Below are 16,154 nucleotides of genomic sequence, written 5' to 3'. Positions count from 1 at the left end.
ATCGAAATGAATACCTGACGGCAAGTTGTTCTTTCATGTTTACGTTCAACATGCCCAGCATGCATCTGGCAGGTTACACGTAGTTGGGAAGTGACATGTCTGGACACGAATTTCTTGACTGGCTGTGAGACTTAACAAAATCACATGATATGGGCGAGTGGTAAGGAGTTCGCAAAGGATCAGAATTGAACTCGGAGCCGTTGCATACCGAGTCAGGCATACACGCTACCCAAGCCACGCAAGCACGCAAGTCCATGGAGCTTGTCGATTGCGGAATTTGTGCTTTTGCCACAGCGTGGTGCTTTACGACTATATGCTCATGAGTGTTTGAGGCATAATAAAGGCACAAATTAAAGGAATTATGATTGAGCGAGTAGTAAGGTGCGAGAACAGGAGTCTTTAAGAGGAGCCACAGACGAACGGAAGCCATTAACATTTTTACGTCTTACGCTTAAAACGTGTTGCGGGTGCCAGCTTGAACTTTGAGACCAGGAGACACAGAACACATCGCTGTGTTTTCTGTATCCCTCGTCCCAAAGTTCAAGCTGGCACACACAACAGGAGTCATACCAACTAGCCCAGAAGAATGTAATTTTGAATTGAGCTTAAGAACAGGGCTTAATTGTCATATCAGTTTTTACCTTCTTCTTTTGTAAAGCGCTATTTCTTTTTTTTTCTGCTTCATATCCAGTCAAGCGCAAGCGAGTGCATTCTGAACACCCTGCTGGCCGCGAGGTACGCGACCATCAAGAAACTCAAAGAGGAACAGCCCTTCGTCGACGAGGGCGTGCTCCTGTCCAAGCTCATGGCCTACTGTTCCAAGGAGGTAATGTACGCTTACTGTCATCTGGCAACACATTTTTTTACGGCCGGGTAAATTTTTCTGGGGGTGCAGGTGTGCTGCGCTGGGTCGATGGTAGTGGTGGGAGGGATGGGGAAGGACAGTAGTGATGGGTTGGTGGTCCTTCTGGAGGGCAGCTGGCTTTACCAGTGCGTCATCACCGTCACGTTTTCGTTCCGGTGCTGCGTAGGCTTCTAGTGGGTGTGGAAGTTCTATAGAGGGAGAAGTAGGTTTGCTTGTGGTGGGTGACGCTTCGGGATGGGGTGGGGCAGTGGATCAAGGGTAACAGCGTGTGGATGGGGAGCCCCTTAGCTGGGGGTGCAGACAGAGGTGGAGCATGTGTCAGGGCGGTGAGGGTAGAGTATCTTCCCTTAAGCTGGAGATTTCACTTCAACAGACGTCACCTTTTCGAAAGGTTAGCAGGGGGCAAACAAAATCAACTTGAATGAGCAAGAAATCCTTTCTGCATGTCAGTTCGCCGGTTCTCTGCTGGTGAAAGAGGATGAGCAAATAACTTACGTCTTGAAGAACATAGCGCTTGTCCTCCGCAAAGTACCAAGCGACATATGCCTTGGCGAAACTAAATACTCAGCACAATTGAAAGAAATGACAACAAGAAATAAGTGTACTACTTCTTTATTATTTGTGCATACCCGCAGGCTCACTCATCAGTGGAGAAAGCGGCCATGATTGGATTTGTGAAGCTTCGCATTCTGGACACCGATGACAACTTCAGCATGCGCGGCTCCACGCTCGCCGCGGCCATCGAAGAAGACCGCAAGGCCGGATTTGTGCCCTTCTTTGTAAGCGTTCTTCCTATTCTCTGGTTTATAATGCAGAAGTATCCCTCCGTCCATGAGTCGATTCCGGCATGATTAACATCCTCGATACCTTAACTACAAAGGCAACGTGCAGACACCCGTGTTGGACGGCAGTATTAAGCTGTTGGCGCATTTACGACTGGTATGTTGCAAAGCATCATTAATAAAGGACAGTATAGAGCCAGAACTGTTATAGCCCGAAGCGTCATTAATAGAGGACAGTATAGAGCCAGAATTGTTATAGCCCGAAACATATTAGAATTTATAATTGAAAGCATACGTTCCGAGCTAGTGCATGGTTAAGGCTATAAAAGAGGTCTTAAGATTGCTATAGCTATGGCTAGTCGCAACCGCTGCCACTTTATTTAAAAACGTAAATTTTTCCCAACCATCCGTAGGTTCGAATATTTTGACATTTCAGTTTGTTGGTTGGCAAAAAGTGAGGGCTACAGGGAGCATGCGCCGCTGTTATGACTAGAAGAGCGTCTAACAGTTCCGATTGTTGCGGTATTTGCATCCATATTCATGCACTTGGCAAACTCTGATCGACTGACATTGGGTAATACGCGCGTGCAGGTAAGCGCGACTCTGGGCACGACATCGTGTTGCTCCTTCGACGCTGTGGCCGAGATCGGTCCGCTCTGCCAGAAGGAGGGCGCCTGGCTGCACGTGGACGCCGCCTACGCGGGCAGCGCCTTCATCTGCCCGGAGTTCCAATACCTGCACAAGGGACTCGAGGTACACGGATTCTACTTACGGTTACCATCACTAGCATCTAGTTTACCAAACAGGTTACCTCACTTCGCAGCGAGAGCAGTTTCTGAAATGGCTCATGGGGTGAGGGTTATGAGTAGTGTTTCATGAGGCGCGGTTACCTCAAAGGAAGCGATTAAAAATGGAGTAAAAGGGGCAATGAGTTTCAAGAAACACACTTACGCTTGTTTTCGACGAGTTGTGATATTCGCGAAATGGCGTAAGCGCGCTCGCAGTCTTTTTTTTTTTTTTCTACTTTCTGCTTTCTGATGGATTGTTATGTATTGCCATGCCGGTTCCAATTCGCATCTAAATTCCACAAATACGCAGTCATACTCTTCCTTTTATTTGAGATTTGGTGAGTGTATCGATTCTTTGAGAACGAGGAACAGAGGACCATTTACTTGATTTGGCAAATTACAAGCCAGAAAATAATATTTTAAAGAGAAGATAGAAATGAAGTTAGGAAGCAGAAAGCGACTAGTGTTGGTTAAGGTACAAGTATGACGTAATGACCTATTAAATAAAATCATCGACAAAAAATAGACAAGGATTTGGTACATGCAATATGGATAAAAGATGACCGGTGGTTAATCTGAGTAGCATATTGGATTTTAAGAAGTACCTAATATACTTCCTGGTGGCAGAGGGTCAGGCAGGACAAGAATTAGGCAATATGGGTGGCCACAGACGGCTCACGACTAGACTTCTTGAAGGCCATTGGGAGAATAGTTACCCTTGTAGAGGGCGTAACCTAGCTGGGAAAATAAATTTGAGCCAGGTCTCGACATTCGTTATAGCACTGTTCTACCAGCGAGGCCATTGATGTAGTTATTTTATGCACTGAATGCCGTGTGTTCGCATTTTTCCTACCTGCAGTGCTGCCTATGCAGCCTCATTCCCTCCACAGTAATCATGAAATAGCATTGCAATGGAGAATTCGCCCAAGCAGCAGCTTGCATCACGGGCAAAAATTTCGGCAGTAGTGCTTCGCTTTCTATTGCGTGAATGGTACCAAGCTATAGGTTACTGCAGAAAGTTCCAGCTATCTAGGTCAATTAAAATGTCAACCGAAGTCGCCAACAGGCTGTTGAAGTGGCTGATAATTTCACATCATGTGTATGCATTACAAAAGACTGTAGACACCTATTTTAGTTGCATATTTTCTCTATAATCATTCATAGGCATTATAATATATGTATCACCACGAAGCATTTGCCTACGACGTATAAATTTCTACATCGTTCTGATAATTGTTCTACTATCACACTGTTTTGATTTCGTTTTCATTAACAGAATGATGCATGGCTTGGAGTGCAAGGCATGTTTATGTCAAATGAGGCACAGAAAAACTGCAATTAACCCCTTATACATCATTTTTGTCGTTATATCTCTTGGAGCAGGCTAGATTGAACGCTGTAATGAATTCTAAACTATATGTCAGTGGTGAAAATGCAGCTTTTCTGTCTCACGTAACTTGAGTACTGCAATCATTGTTCACTCTTTGAAACCGAAGCAGCATGTAAAAAAGTTTTCAAATAAATATTAGCGGCTGTAGGAGGACTAGAACGGTGCAAGCCATGCATACTCATTGTACAAAAGAGAGGCAAGGTAAACAGGGGTTTCTGACCATGATAACTAAGGAAAAAATGATCTCACATGGACATCGAGGTTTAGAATCATCGCATCAGTATCAGCACCAGTGTGCTGAAAAAATGACGTGCAATATGTGTTTTCTAAAACCTTTCTTGTTTCCTATTACAGTATGCAATGTCTTTCAACATTAACCCCAACAAGTGGATGCTTGTAAACTTCGACTGCTCTCTGATGTGGTGAGTATTGATAAGAGCTCGAAGCAGATCAGGCTGATTTGTTTAACTATAAAACTTGCTAGTTATTGCTGCACTACAGGATGCTCCACAGATAAACGCGGCAGCCATTTTAGAGACGTTGCGATTGTCCGTTGAGCATTTCATTCCAACGTGCAGCATGCTAAGATAAGACTACTGTGCAAATCAAAATACGCTTTTCTCTTGCAGGGTAAAAGACAGATTCAAGTTGACGCAAGCCTTGGTTGTAGACCCGTTGTACCTTCAGCACAGCTATTCAGGTGAGCGTGCCCTACTCTGGGTATATATTTTTACAAAGTAGTGAATATTTAGTAACAGAGAAAAATTCTCTCATCTTTTATATGAGAGGGCGGCGGCCCTCTCGAACCCGCGGAAGTAGCGAGGGACGTAACAAGACCTCAAGGAACACAACGCACGAGACTGACGTAGTGGCCGCGTCACGGTAAAAGCTTGTCCTCCCTGCTTGGAGGGAGCCTAACCGATTTTGCAGGCATTTTAAATAAAAGTTGTTCTCTCTCTCTCTCATCTTTTATATGCGTGCAAAAGAACGTGCCGAGATAACTGAACTCGCATTCAACTAACATTGCCACCTCTGATTTTCTTTCCAGATAAGGCAATTGATTACAGGGTAAGTACCATATTTGGCCTCTTTACCAGGTGATGTTCACTGAGGCATAACTCTTATTTTAAACTTCATCTGGCAGTTCATGAGGTCATGGAATTGAAATTTCTGTGCGAGTACATTCCACTTATAGCTGTTTTCTTTTTTTTTTTTCGAATCGTGCAAACAGAAAATATTGAAATTTTCGAGAAATGCATTTGCATTTTGCTTTAACAATTCATTGTTATTTAACACCTTAACTCGAGCACGGCCTAATAAAACGAACAAGCAAACCGCTCCAATCTGCAGGTATGGGGTCACTATCTGAAGGTATAATGACAGCGGCTATTTGGAACACCGGCGAAAGCATCGTTTACCTGAAAGCCAGCTTCGAAAGTGCTATCTGATGTTTGAAGAGCAACGCAGTAACCTTGAGCATTCATAAGCACTGTTAGGCTGCAACATCTCTTTTTCAATATTACACTCACGCAGCACTGGGGCATTCCCCTCAGTCGGAGGTTCCGGTCGCTCAAGCTTTGGTTCGTGGTGAGGAGGTACGGCATTAAAGGACTGCAGCATTACATACGAGAGGTACGTGCTGACTGCTTGATTGATTGATTGATTGATTGATTGATTGATTGATTGATTGATTGATCCATTGATTGATTGTAGCACGTTCGACTTGCCAAAAAATTCGAGCAGCTGGTGCGGAGCGACTCTCGATTTGAAGTGGTGAATCAAGTCATCTTTGGCCTCGTCTGCTTCCGGCTCAAGGTAAGCCACCAGAAGGAAATGCATGTGGCAAACGTGAATTTCATCGAAGTACAGTGTCATATTTCGCAAGCACTATTGCCACTCCAAACATTTGGGGTTAAGCTCCGCCATTAAGGAAGCGATAGCGTTTCACACACGCAGTAAAGTAGTTTTCTCAGTTTTTATCTTTAGTTTTACATATCTCATCTTATAGCCTCTCGAGCGATGATTCTTAATGCGTCTCAGTGCGCTTTCAGCAGATCGCGCTGTTTGTTTTCGGGGGACTCCACCGTTAATTATGCAATAACACAACACACACATGGACAATGTTTAAAAAAAATGTTTTTTTTTATTCATTGCGGATTGTCGCGCTACAACGGACAACAACGCCGACACCGGCTTTTCTGCAACACGAGGCCCTTACGCTCTCATGTAAAATAAAACAAAGATCAGTCGATGCAGAAGATTACCGGGCCCGTCGGTCTCGTTGTCGCAAGATATCGCTCAGGCGACGCAGGAACGGATATGAAGCGCAGCTAAAATCAATTTAGAGAGCCTGTCATTGAAAAGAAGAAGATCGCATAGACTAACTGTTAACTTACAACTGAAATATCTTTATTAAAAAGCCTTCCAACCAATGAACAAATATTTGGGGCTCTTAAGCTCCGCCATTAAGGGTATGACTCAGCAACATTAATGGCTCCACTGCTTATTCTCTTCCGCATACACGTACTCTGATACTCGCTTTATCACTCCTCTCTTACTTCGTGCTTCTGTTATTTCATGCAAACTTATCATCATACAGTCGTAATTGTCATCCCTTGTAATGAGAGGCCATTTGCCACTCATTACACCAATTGAGTCCTTTAAGTCTATCTAATCCCTTATGACATCACTCTTGTTGCAGTCATCTAATAACCTTAGGGGATCGACAACATCAGTGGGCAAATCATTAATAAATAAGAGAAATAAAAGAGGCCCCAATATGCTGGCTTCAAGTACTCCAGACAAAATCGGCTTGGAACTCTATTTAATTTAATCTGTTTCCACATACTGCTGATGACGAGGGTGTAAATATGTAAACCGTTTAGCGATATTGGCATTTTTAAGGGTTTAGTTATCTCCAGTAAGAGTTTAGGAAGAACTACTTCATTAAATGTTTTCGCGAATTCTCGCGTTAAATTGGGCCGACTTGACATCGGCAGTCTATTATTTGTGAAATATCAGCAACTATTTGAATAAAGCTGCATTACTCCGGACAAGCCATTACGAAACCAATGTTGGGCGGGTGACGATATAAGTTAAGTTTCAAGATAGTTGAAAGGTGTTTACTGACTACATGCTCAAGCAGTTTGGAGCAAGTTTTTGTAAGATAAATGAGCCTATAGTTACTTAGTTCAGATGTGCCGCTGTTATGGGGAACTGTATATATTTTGGCTTGTTTCCAACCTGTAGAAAACCTGACTTGGCTAAGCGATGCTAGAAATATTTTGGCGAGATAGTTAGCTGCATATCATATATAAAAACTCCTTCGTGATGCTGTCTGGGCTGAGGGATTCCTTAAGGTTGTTGCGCAGAAGATTCAAGATTTATTCCTCTGAACTGAAGACAAAACGTGAGAGGCAGAATTTGGTACGAGCTACGGAAACACCAGAAGAACGGACTGCGAGAATGGATATCCCGGCCTCGGCGGCCGCTTTTCGATGGAGGCGAAAAGCAAGGCGCCCGTATGCTGTGCGATGCCAGTGCACGTTAAAGAACCCCAGGTGGTCGATCGAAATTTCCGGAGTTCTCCACTACGGCGTCTCTCATAGCCTGAGTCGCTTTGGGACGTTAAACCCCACAAACCAACCGACTGCGAGAATGGAGGCTGACCAAAATCGAAAGGATCTTAAACGCGTTGTTCAACCGGAACGTCGCACCACTTTCGCACAGCCATTGCTTTAATCATGCTTAAATCTGTCAAACGCTTGTATGAGGTATGCTTTCTTGCATGTACAGTATTGACTACTTATCACCTTGATCGAAATAACATACGTGTGGATGTAATCTGCAAAACATATATGTGGCCAAAGTCTGGGTAGATATATCTCACGCGAAGTTTTCCACAATCTCCTAGTAGTGCGTCGTCATTTATTGCGCCGATACATACGTCTAGCGACTGACAATCTTTTTGTAGGCGCAATGCTAGTAAAATCTTTTAGAATATAAGAAAAAAACTTTCACTTGTGAATTGAAGCGAAGTCGGAATATTTGTCTGCTAAACAGGTTCGCATGAGCAACACATAGCGTCGCTGTCACGAAACTTTAGTTAACCTTGCCTGATATCATGATGCGATGTGCCACACTAAATTTTTCGCTTCATTTCCGCCGCCCGCAGGGCTCTAACGAGCTGAACGAGAAGCTGTTGTCGAGCATCAACGCTTCGGGCAAGCTGCACATGGTGCCGGCGTCGCTCAACGACCGATACGTGATCCGCTTCTGCGTGTGCGCGCCCAACGCGTGCGACGCGGACATCGTCTACGCCTGGCACATCGTGAGCCAGTTCACCACCGAGCTGTTACAGCTGCTCTCCCACGAGGTCGGCAAGAAGGAGGAGGAAAAGGTGAGTGACCAGTTGAGCGACTGGGGAGGAAGCATACTGCTTGTCTAACCCAGGTGTGACGTCGTGTTCGAGCAAAGTTCCAATTAGTGGGCTATTTTGTTTAGCTGTGCGACACTGTTAACGGAAAATCTAGTTGACACTATTAATGCAAGAAGCTAATTAAGCACTAAAACTTCATTTTGAGTAAGTTGAGCACAAAACAACGTTGTGGAAAAGTAGACTTAGCTTAAAAGCATTACTTTGGGAAAGTGCGTTTAGCTCTGAAAGATCGTGGTGAGCAAATGTAGCCGAAAACAATGTTGTGGGCAAGTCAGCTTAGCCCTAAAGCATTGTTTTTTTAATGTATAGCACTGAAACAACAATGTGTGCAAATTTAGCACAGAAAAACATTCTGGCAAGTAAATTTGGCACTAAAGCATTGCTCCGTGCAAGTAAATTTAGCACTGAAACATAACTATGCAAATTTAGCACAAAATATCATTGTTGGCAGGTAAGCTTAGCATTAAAGCATTGCTTTTTGGCAAGTTAGTTTTAAAGTGCGCACTTTATTTTAGCTTTGACAAGTATCTGGTATGTAACATCGCACGGGCAAGCTGTTTGAACAGTGTAACAAAATGTTCTGCGTCAGTGCAGCTCGGCAACTGGTATTGTATGGAAGTCAGAAACTTCCAGCATTTTTCCGTTGCGAGCGCTAAATAGAAGAAATGTATCAAAAAATAGCGTGGTGACTGAGTGAAACATTATTTGTGTGCCAGCAATGTCAGTAAATTGGGCTTACTTTGAAACGCCCAAAAATAATAAGACTATGCTTATATATTCTGGAATATAGAGCAAACGTACTAGGACACGTAAGAGCAGAATTTAACATCATTCAGTCACGAGCGGAAACTTCGCTATAGGTTCTGTAGTCTATAGTCAGTGACATTGCATTAGTCTTTCTACGCATCTGGTAGATGATACGCTGACGTTTTTAGAAAATCTGCTTCTATACAACGGTGAAGATATTGTCAATCTGTGAATATATAAAGAACTATTAAATTTGCAGTCTGTACCGTATAAGCTGTAATCTGCAGATATAAAACCGAAATTAAGCAAGCTAATTTACCGCTTTAACATAGCATGTTGGCTACTATACTTAGCGTTGCGGCATAACCTCGTCATCGTATTTTGGCACCGGGGCGCGTATTGCCAAACCATATCCCGTAGGCGCACTGGAGCAGACGACGCTTTCAGCGAGTTAAAGGGCGATTGTTGCTGAAAGTTCTCTCTGAACGCAACCTAAAGGTAACATACATTCACTGTAAACGGCTATTGTTGCTGAAAGATGTCTCTGAACGCAACCTAAAGGTAACATACACTCACTGAGGCAGGAAATTATTATGGGAAAGGTAATTGCTTAGGGTAACTGTTGTCATACCAATTGTTGCTTAAAATTGTCTGTGAACGCAATCTAAAGGTAACATACACTCAATGAAGGCAGGATAGAATTGCGATGAAGACAGCTGCAAAAAAAAATATTCAAAAATATTACAGCACATGAGTCGAATAGATATTTCAGTGGTACCAGTGCAGAGATGGGTGGTGTTAATCAACTGCGCCACCAAAACGTCATATCTACTCCCTCGTTTGAATAAATAAATAAATGTGTTGAACAACAACAACGACGACGGGAACGATGACCTTTAAATGCGTTCTTATTCGTTTAGACAATATATCCACTATTTTTCGCCAGGTGGCGCTGCTCAGAGGAATCACGCTCCAGAGCGTCGTCTGCTCGAGTGCTCCTACGGGATATGGTTTGCTAATACGCCACCGGGGCGTGTAGACAATTTAATGTTAGCATATTTCAGCACAACAAAATCGGGAGTGAGCAAGATCAATTGCCTAGCACCGTACATGGGCAAGCTTAGCAACACAACATCGTGATCGGAAGTACAGTTTTGAAGTGTAGACCACGTGCGCGCATGCAACATCGGCGAGAGCAACCTTGAAAAGCGTTGGTCTTTCTGGTATCGCAGGGCGTAGTTGTTAGTTTAAATACGTGGGTTTGATCAACGTTGACTTTGATTCCGACGTAACGCTTTAACAAACATGAATGCAGCTGATGCAGGTGCTCGGCAGCTGTAAGTTGTAGTGCGAAAGAGACTATGGACGGACGAAGATTGTGCACAGAGCATGGTAGCTATACGCAATACCATGAAAACTTCTGGGTAGCTCACCACCTCTTGCATAGACTACCTCTTCTGGTCGCCCTTTCAGTTGGTTTCTCTCCCCTACAACCTATAGTTTTGACGCAGAGAATGCCATCGACCAAGAAATTCGTGTCCCCTTCCTTTGATAACAACTATGTTTTAACAAATACGCAGCAATCTCTCTCCGTTTTATTTTGCGTCAGGTTGAACCCAAAGCAAAGGGGGAAGAAGTACCGTTCGATTCGATGTTGACATAAAACGCAGTAGAAGGAGCGGTAGAAACAACAGTCGAAGCCAAGGACTTATATAACGCTTGAAATATCCAGTGTTTGCCATACCATTGTCATTTCTTGAAAAAGGGCTGTGAAAACAAAACTTAAAACAAATTCGGCATCGCCTAAAATATACTGAACAATTGGTGCTCCTCGTACGGTTTTTTTGCTTCAAATTTGAGCTCATCTAACGGAGCAGGCCTACAAACTAGGCACATCAGCATGGACTAAGCAGTGTGAAGATTAGCTATAACAGCCACGGAGAGTAAACATGGTGATAGAAAAAGCTACCAAAGCACTAACATCTTCAGTCATTTCTACGGGCTTCGCCAATAGTCTTCCTTTCGACCGATGTGTTGAACACCACTGAGTCTAAACTCTAGCGGCTCACTTCCAGATTGCCCTGCTTCTATTGCACATTTGTAGGTTGGGCACGCCTTGCATGAATGTGACCGGATCGTTTCAGGAGCCTCATCATACGGTGCTCGACACGACGTACGACAGCTACATAAGTTGCTCGGACAGGATGGCGCATGGATGAAGCGGTCTGGCCACTGTGCCTAGCCCTTGCAACCAGCAACGACACCAAAACGTTTTGCCTGCAACTGCACCCATTGGAGTGTGATGCGCACGAATAGCTCTGTTCCTGCATGTCTTCTGCCGATGGCTCCTCACTCACATGCATGTTAATCAGCTGCACAGCCCGGCTTCATCACTCCTACTCAGCATGGATGCCGTTCCAGCGAGGTGTGCCTCTCAAGTGCATGTCACCGAGCCAGCTCCATTTTGATGTTTGCGCAGACAACCTGCCAACACACACTGTCGGATCGGCGTCCATTGTGTTAATGCAGCACGCCCTGAGTTATATGTGTAGACATAGAGTGTAGCATACGTTTACCCGAATTTCAGTCCTCACGGACAGTCAGCCATAGCGTTTCTACCCGTTGCCGCTTACGAGATTGATATGGTGCATGTCATTTTGTGCGAAAGTCCTGATTCGCGGCTACTTGTAATTGAAGCAAGTGCTATGGCTAGTCAGCATACATCTTCATTCAGTACTGATTGCCAGAAGGTGACAAGACCTGCATTAATCTATTTTAAGAATCCATGCAATAATTATTTAGAATTATTTAGCAAATAAACCATTTACATTTGTTAAACGGCCAGATGTTGGCATTATGGACAGAGGTATATTGACAGTGAATGAAATTCGATTAGAGTTCTATGCAAGTCTCGAATAAACAGCAAAAGCAGTGTCACTCACAGTGTTTCATTTTAGTGCGCGGCTCCTTTTCAGCTGATTTTCGGATAGACATTCGTTTGCTGGCTTGAGGAACAGAGAAGCGCCAAAAACGCAGCGATATTGTTTGTTACCTGCATGACATCATGACAGTTCTGAATTTCTGCACGAAACGTGCACCATATTGAACGCTCGTAGTGGATTCTAGCAGTTTCAAACGGCTTGTTTATACAACATAAGGGGAAAATGCATGGAAACCTGGCCACTGTGTATAACTTGTGCATGATTTTTTTTAGCGCATGCCAATCATCAAAAGTTCAACACGCATTATAAATGGCAGAGAAGCAATACCGCCACTGACAGGTGCATTCAGGACAGAGTGCTTGTCGAACATGTCTTTGCATGACCAGTTAGAGATTGTTGCTGCTATTGCTGCTGTTTTTGCTGAAATGTTTCGCAACCAGCCATTCACGGCCCTCCTAACATTGTCTTGCCACCAGTGAGCTTGATTGCTTTGAAACTAGCATGGAAAGCAACTAATACTCTTCGATCGTCAATGTTTTAGAACTAATATAAAGGCGTACCATAAACCACTCTTCTTGATACTTAAAGAGTCAATGTACTTCTATAAATTCCAACTGAGATCATTTACGTTCTTCTATGCACTATGTCCTGGAAAAGAAAATCATTAGCATATCTTGGCTTACTATACCTTGACTTACTGTTAGGTCACAGCACAAGTAATGTCAAATCAGAATTTAAAGGGTCCCTGAAATGCTACTTGCAGTAATTGTCTAGTGCAAAAAATTCACAGAGGTGGTCTTCGTTAGTATTTGAGGGTAATTTGAAAACTTTTGCGTGGAACCTATAATTTGCAAATCATTTTTAAAAAGTATTCCTGGCGACCACTCGAAACCGATTGGGGCGACGCATCCCTGCACGCAAACCTCCCATGGGACGTCATACGGGCTTGCTGGGCGCGCGGGCCACGGCGAGTGGTGCTGCGTCGTCGCGACATGTTTTCTTTTTTCTTGCGCGCAGGCGTGTTCCGAGTTGAGTGGGGACAGGAGTATTATTTCGATTCACCATATGTTAAGTTCTAATGAAGGTAGCTTAGGAATTTTTTTTTTCTGTTGCGATTGATGGGATACCTATTGCTCGTACGCGTTTTCTAGTTTTAGTAAATAGCTTTTCATGGGCCATTTAAACCAAACCCCGAATACTTGTGCTCGAAAAAGGCAGGAATATTTGCAAATATTTCTACCGCACCAAGTGCACAGAAAACATTTTAACGTACAGTGAAACATCTCGGGGACCTGAAGAAGGCTGATGAATAAATATGTGATTGGAAAATACTAGCCTCAGCCAGAATGTCACGTTGCGCTAAGAATTTATGCAAGTACCAGTGCTGGATCTATACATTTATCATAGTTCTGTAAAAATATCCATTATTTCGTCTATGGAACCCACACGAGTGCTAAAATCATAATCTCTTGTTTTTGTCATATAGCTGTAAGGGAAGCGTTTTTTATTTAGTTTGTTAGCTTTTCGTTGTTCATTTTTGTCGCAAGTACTGTGGGGTTTTTTGCTTCATACAAATTAAGCATGTATGACAATGTATGTGTGGCGTAGGCTAGGTAGCTGGGGGTATATCATTAGTGCGTCACAAACGTCTCAGACGAACGTTTATGTTATCCACACAAAATCACGCGTCTATCCTCATATTTATAGCGATGTTAATGCATCTGTACATATATTGTTAATAGAAAGCAAATTTTTTGTCTCCAATTTTCTGTGTACTGTCTCATGATTTCTTTGTTTCGTTCTTCAAATCATCACCGCTGAGTAGCAGCATTCAAAGGTAAGTAAGATAATTACGTACATCACGAAATCGAATAAACTTAAATGATGTCTTGGTTATATGCCGCTTTGTTCACTTTGCAAGCCTGCATATTGTTTCAAATAGAGAATAAAATGGAGACCTGTAACACATATCATCTCTGATTCATTACGGGCACTGTCAGTAAAGCTGCTGAAGATGGACATAGCATATTAGTTGGTGAAAGTCACGCCAAACTTCTTCAGGGCATGGAATATGCGTACGCTCTCTGCTTGTACTATAAGAACGAAGAAGGCGAGCGAAGGTGGCAGCGGGTCTTTCGAGCTGTCCAATAAATCTGGAGCACTAAAAGAAAAGTGAGAGCAGATGGTGATGATATAGATAATGGAAGATGTACCGTGCGCGCAACAAACGCACACTGGGGACGTTACACCCAGTGTTTCATCTTGTGCATACTCGTTCGCACACACTGCACATTGAAATACATTCACAAGCTACAGAATTATGTGGAAAACAGCATGATGTAAATAAATAGCCCCACCCGCGTTTATCAAGCCGTATGAACGGCACCCACCTTGCCTAAGGGTAGCGTGTCTGCTGTCTGACTCGGGAAAATTGCCAGTCTACACCTCACCCTTTGCGAATTTTCTATTCACTATACTAGAGTTGGAATGGTATGATAGGCCCACCACCCTACAGAAAACTAAATATTGAAGAGGCCACTGATTTGTGTACGCTAGTGATGGGCACCTTCTTAACGCTTACGTAAGTTACGAGAGATACATCGACAGCCTTTAGAAACATGATGACCATGTTGCAAGTGAACGCCAACCCCTGTACCGTGGAACGTGGAACTGCTCATCACACAACATAGAACCTCGCATAACAAATTCAATGATCAGCGGTGAGCACTGCTGGCCAGCTCGCACCCTATCAGGTGCTCCTGGTCAGAACATACCATCATGCTTGCGGAATCCAGAGGAACCCTGAAATAACGGTACCAATCTTTGAAAAGTCACATCAGGTCAGCTCTATAACCAATAATTCGATAAAGTTTATTTACTAAGTAATTGCAGATATATTCGTATACTTTCACTCCCGCCCCACCGCGTGTGATTTGCATCTTTCCTAACTAATCCAGATTGTCTCCTTACATTACTGCCGGCGCCGGCAGGGTCTCCGGTGAGCCTCAACGCCGCCGCATAAAGCGACAAGCGCAGCCGCTGTTCATTGGCGCACATGAAAAGCTAACGACATCGTTTGCTAGCCCAACACATCACGCGGACATCTCGTGACCACTTGCGAGAGCTTGCTTGACCGTGGCTCACAATCACGTGACTGTTCACGCGTCATCACGTAACCATCTCGTCAACGCCATCTTGTTAGCTGTGCAACGTCACCTGACTTGGCGACTTCTCCAAAAGGGATGAGTCATCTGAGAAGTCTCTTCCTTTCACCACCGATAGCAGAGACACACGCGGTAAAAGCATGAGCAACTATGCAGCCAAAACTATGCCAAGGATAGTCACGTTAACTGTTGCCACGTCGTATTTAAAGTAGGTCATTGTACTCGGTGCGTAACACGCACGGTGCGATATATTCGAAACACTAGTTTCTCCCATTTCTCGTGCGTAGGGATGCGCCCTGTTTGGCTGCTTGTGTCAGTCAGCAGTTAAGAGGTTTGGACCAAACTTTGATTACACTCTCTCTTTAAAATTTAGGCATGTTGAGTCGGTTTCCATTCGAAACCAATTCAGATATGATATACTACTCAAGCCAAAGAGATAACAATTGCATGAGAGTATTTCCGGTTACCTGCTACATCCTTGCAACTGTACTTGTCATTCAGCTTGGCCTTCAATCCGGACTACACTCGTCAGCACACCTCGCGTCAGCCGATTCTGAATTCCCGGGGTACATAAAGCTGCTACTTTAGCTGTAATAAGGTAAACTCTGGGCACTGTGTTGTAATTTGGGTTCGGCTATAGAAGCATTGGGCATACGACAGATGGGAAACCGGCAGTAAGTATGCCGGCAAGCGTGCAATGTTGCTTTTTCCAGGCTTTTTTCCAAGTACACATCAAGCAATTAAAAAAGAAAACTCTAACAGGTAGTTCACAACTGTTTAGAAATAAGACATCACCCATTCTGTCAATAGCCTGTTCAAAACATAATCGCAGACCATCTTGCGGTAAAGAATAAAAGTATTTTATGTTCCTGGAAGAAGGTGGCACATAAGCGTTCTTGCGCTGCCTTAAATGTACAACAACCTGTGCATAATTCTTTACAAGGAATGCGCCCTCAATTTCAGCATGACCAACTTATCTTGCAGAAAGAAAGGTAACTATTTCTGCCACGTTTCTTTCTCTGGAGATGATGGCTCGAA

The 16,154-nt window shown here is 43.6% G+C and overlaps 1 protein-coding gene across 1 annotated transcript in view; it reads left to right on the top strand.

The window, feature by feature from the left end:
* The window catches only part of LOC146197105 (aromatic-L-amino-acid decarboxylase-like), a 169,489-nt gene that overhangs the window by 146,229 nt on the left and 7,106 nt on the right, over positions 1-16,154 (top strand). Inside the window, exons 8-16 of the mRNA XM_084598844.1 lie at positions 692-826; positions 1,501-1,644; positions 2,239-2,400; positions 4,180-4,247; positions 4,455-4,525; positions 4,874-4,893; positions 5,359-5,457; positions 5,539-5,640; positions 8,000-8,224. Of these exons, the coding sequence (XP_084454970.1) occupies positions 692-826; positions 1,501-1,644; positions 2,239-2,400; positions 4,180-4,247; positions 4,455-4,525; positions 4,874-4,893; positions 5,359-5,457; positions 5,539-5,640; positions 8,000-8,224 (1,026 nt within the window). The remainder of the gene's footprint in view (positions 1-691; positions 827-1,500; positions 1,645-2,238; positions 2,401-4,179; positions 4,248-4,454; positions 4,526-4,873; positions 4,894-5,358; positions 5,458-5,538; positions 5,641-7,999; positions 8,225-16,154) is intronic.

This window comes from Amblyomma maculatum, chromosome 3, assembly GCF_055883805.1.
Source record: "Amblyomma maculatum isolate TAMU_Amacu chromosome 3, ASM5588380v1, whole genome shotgun sequence".
In the NCBI taxonomy this organism is placed as follows: domain Eukaryota; kingdom Metazoa; phylum Arthropoda; class Arachnida; order Ixodida; family Ixodidae; genus Amblyomma; species Amblyomma maculatum.
The sequence above is the reverse complement of the archived record's forward strand: the minus strand, read 5'-3'. Positions and strand labels throughout refer to the sequence as shown.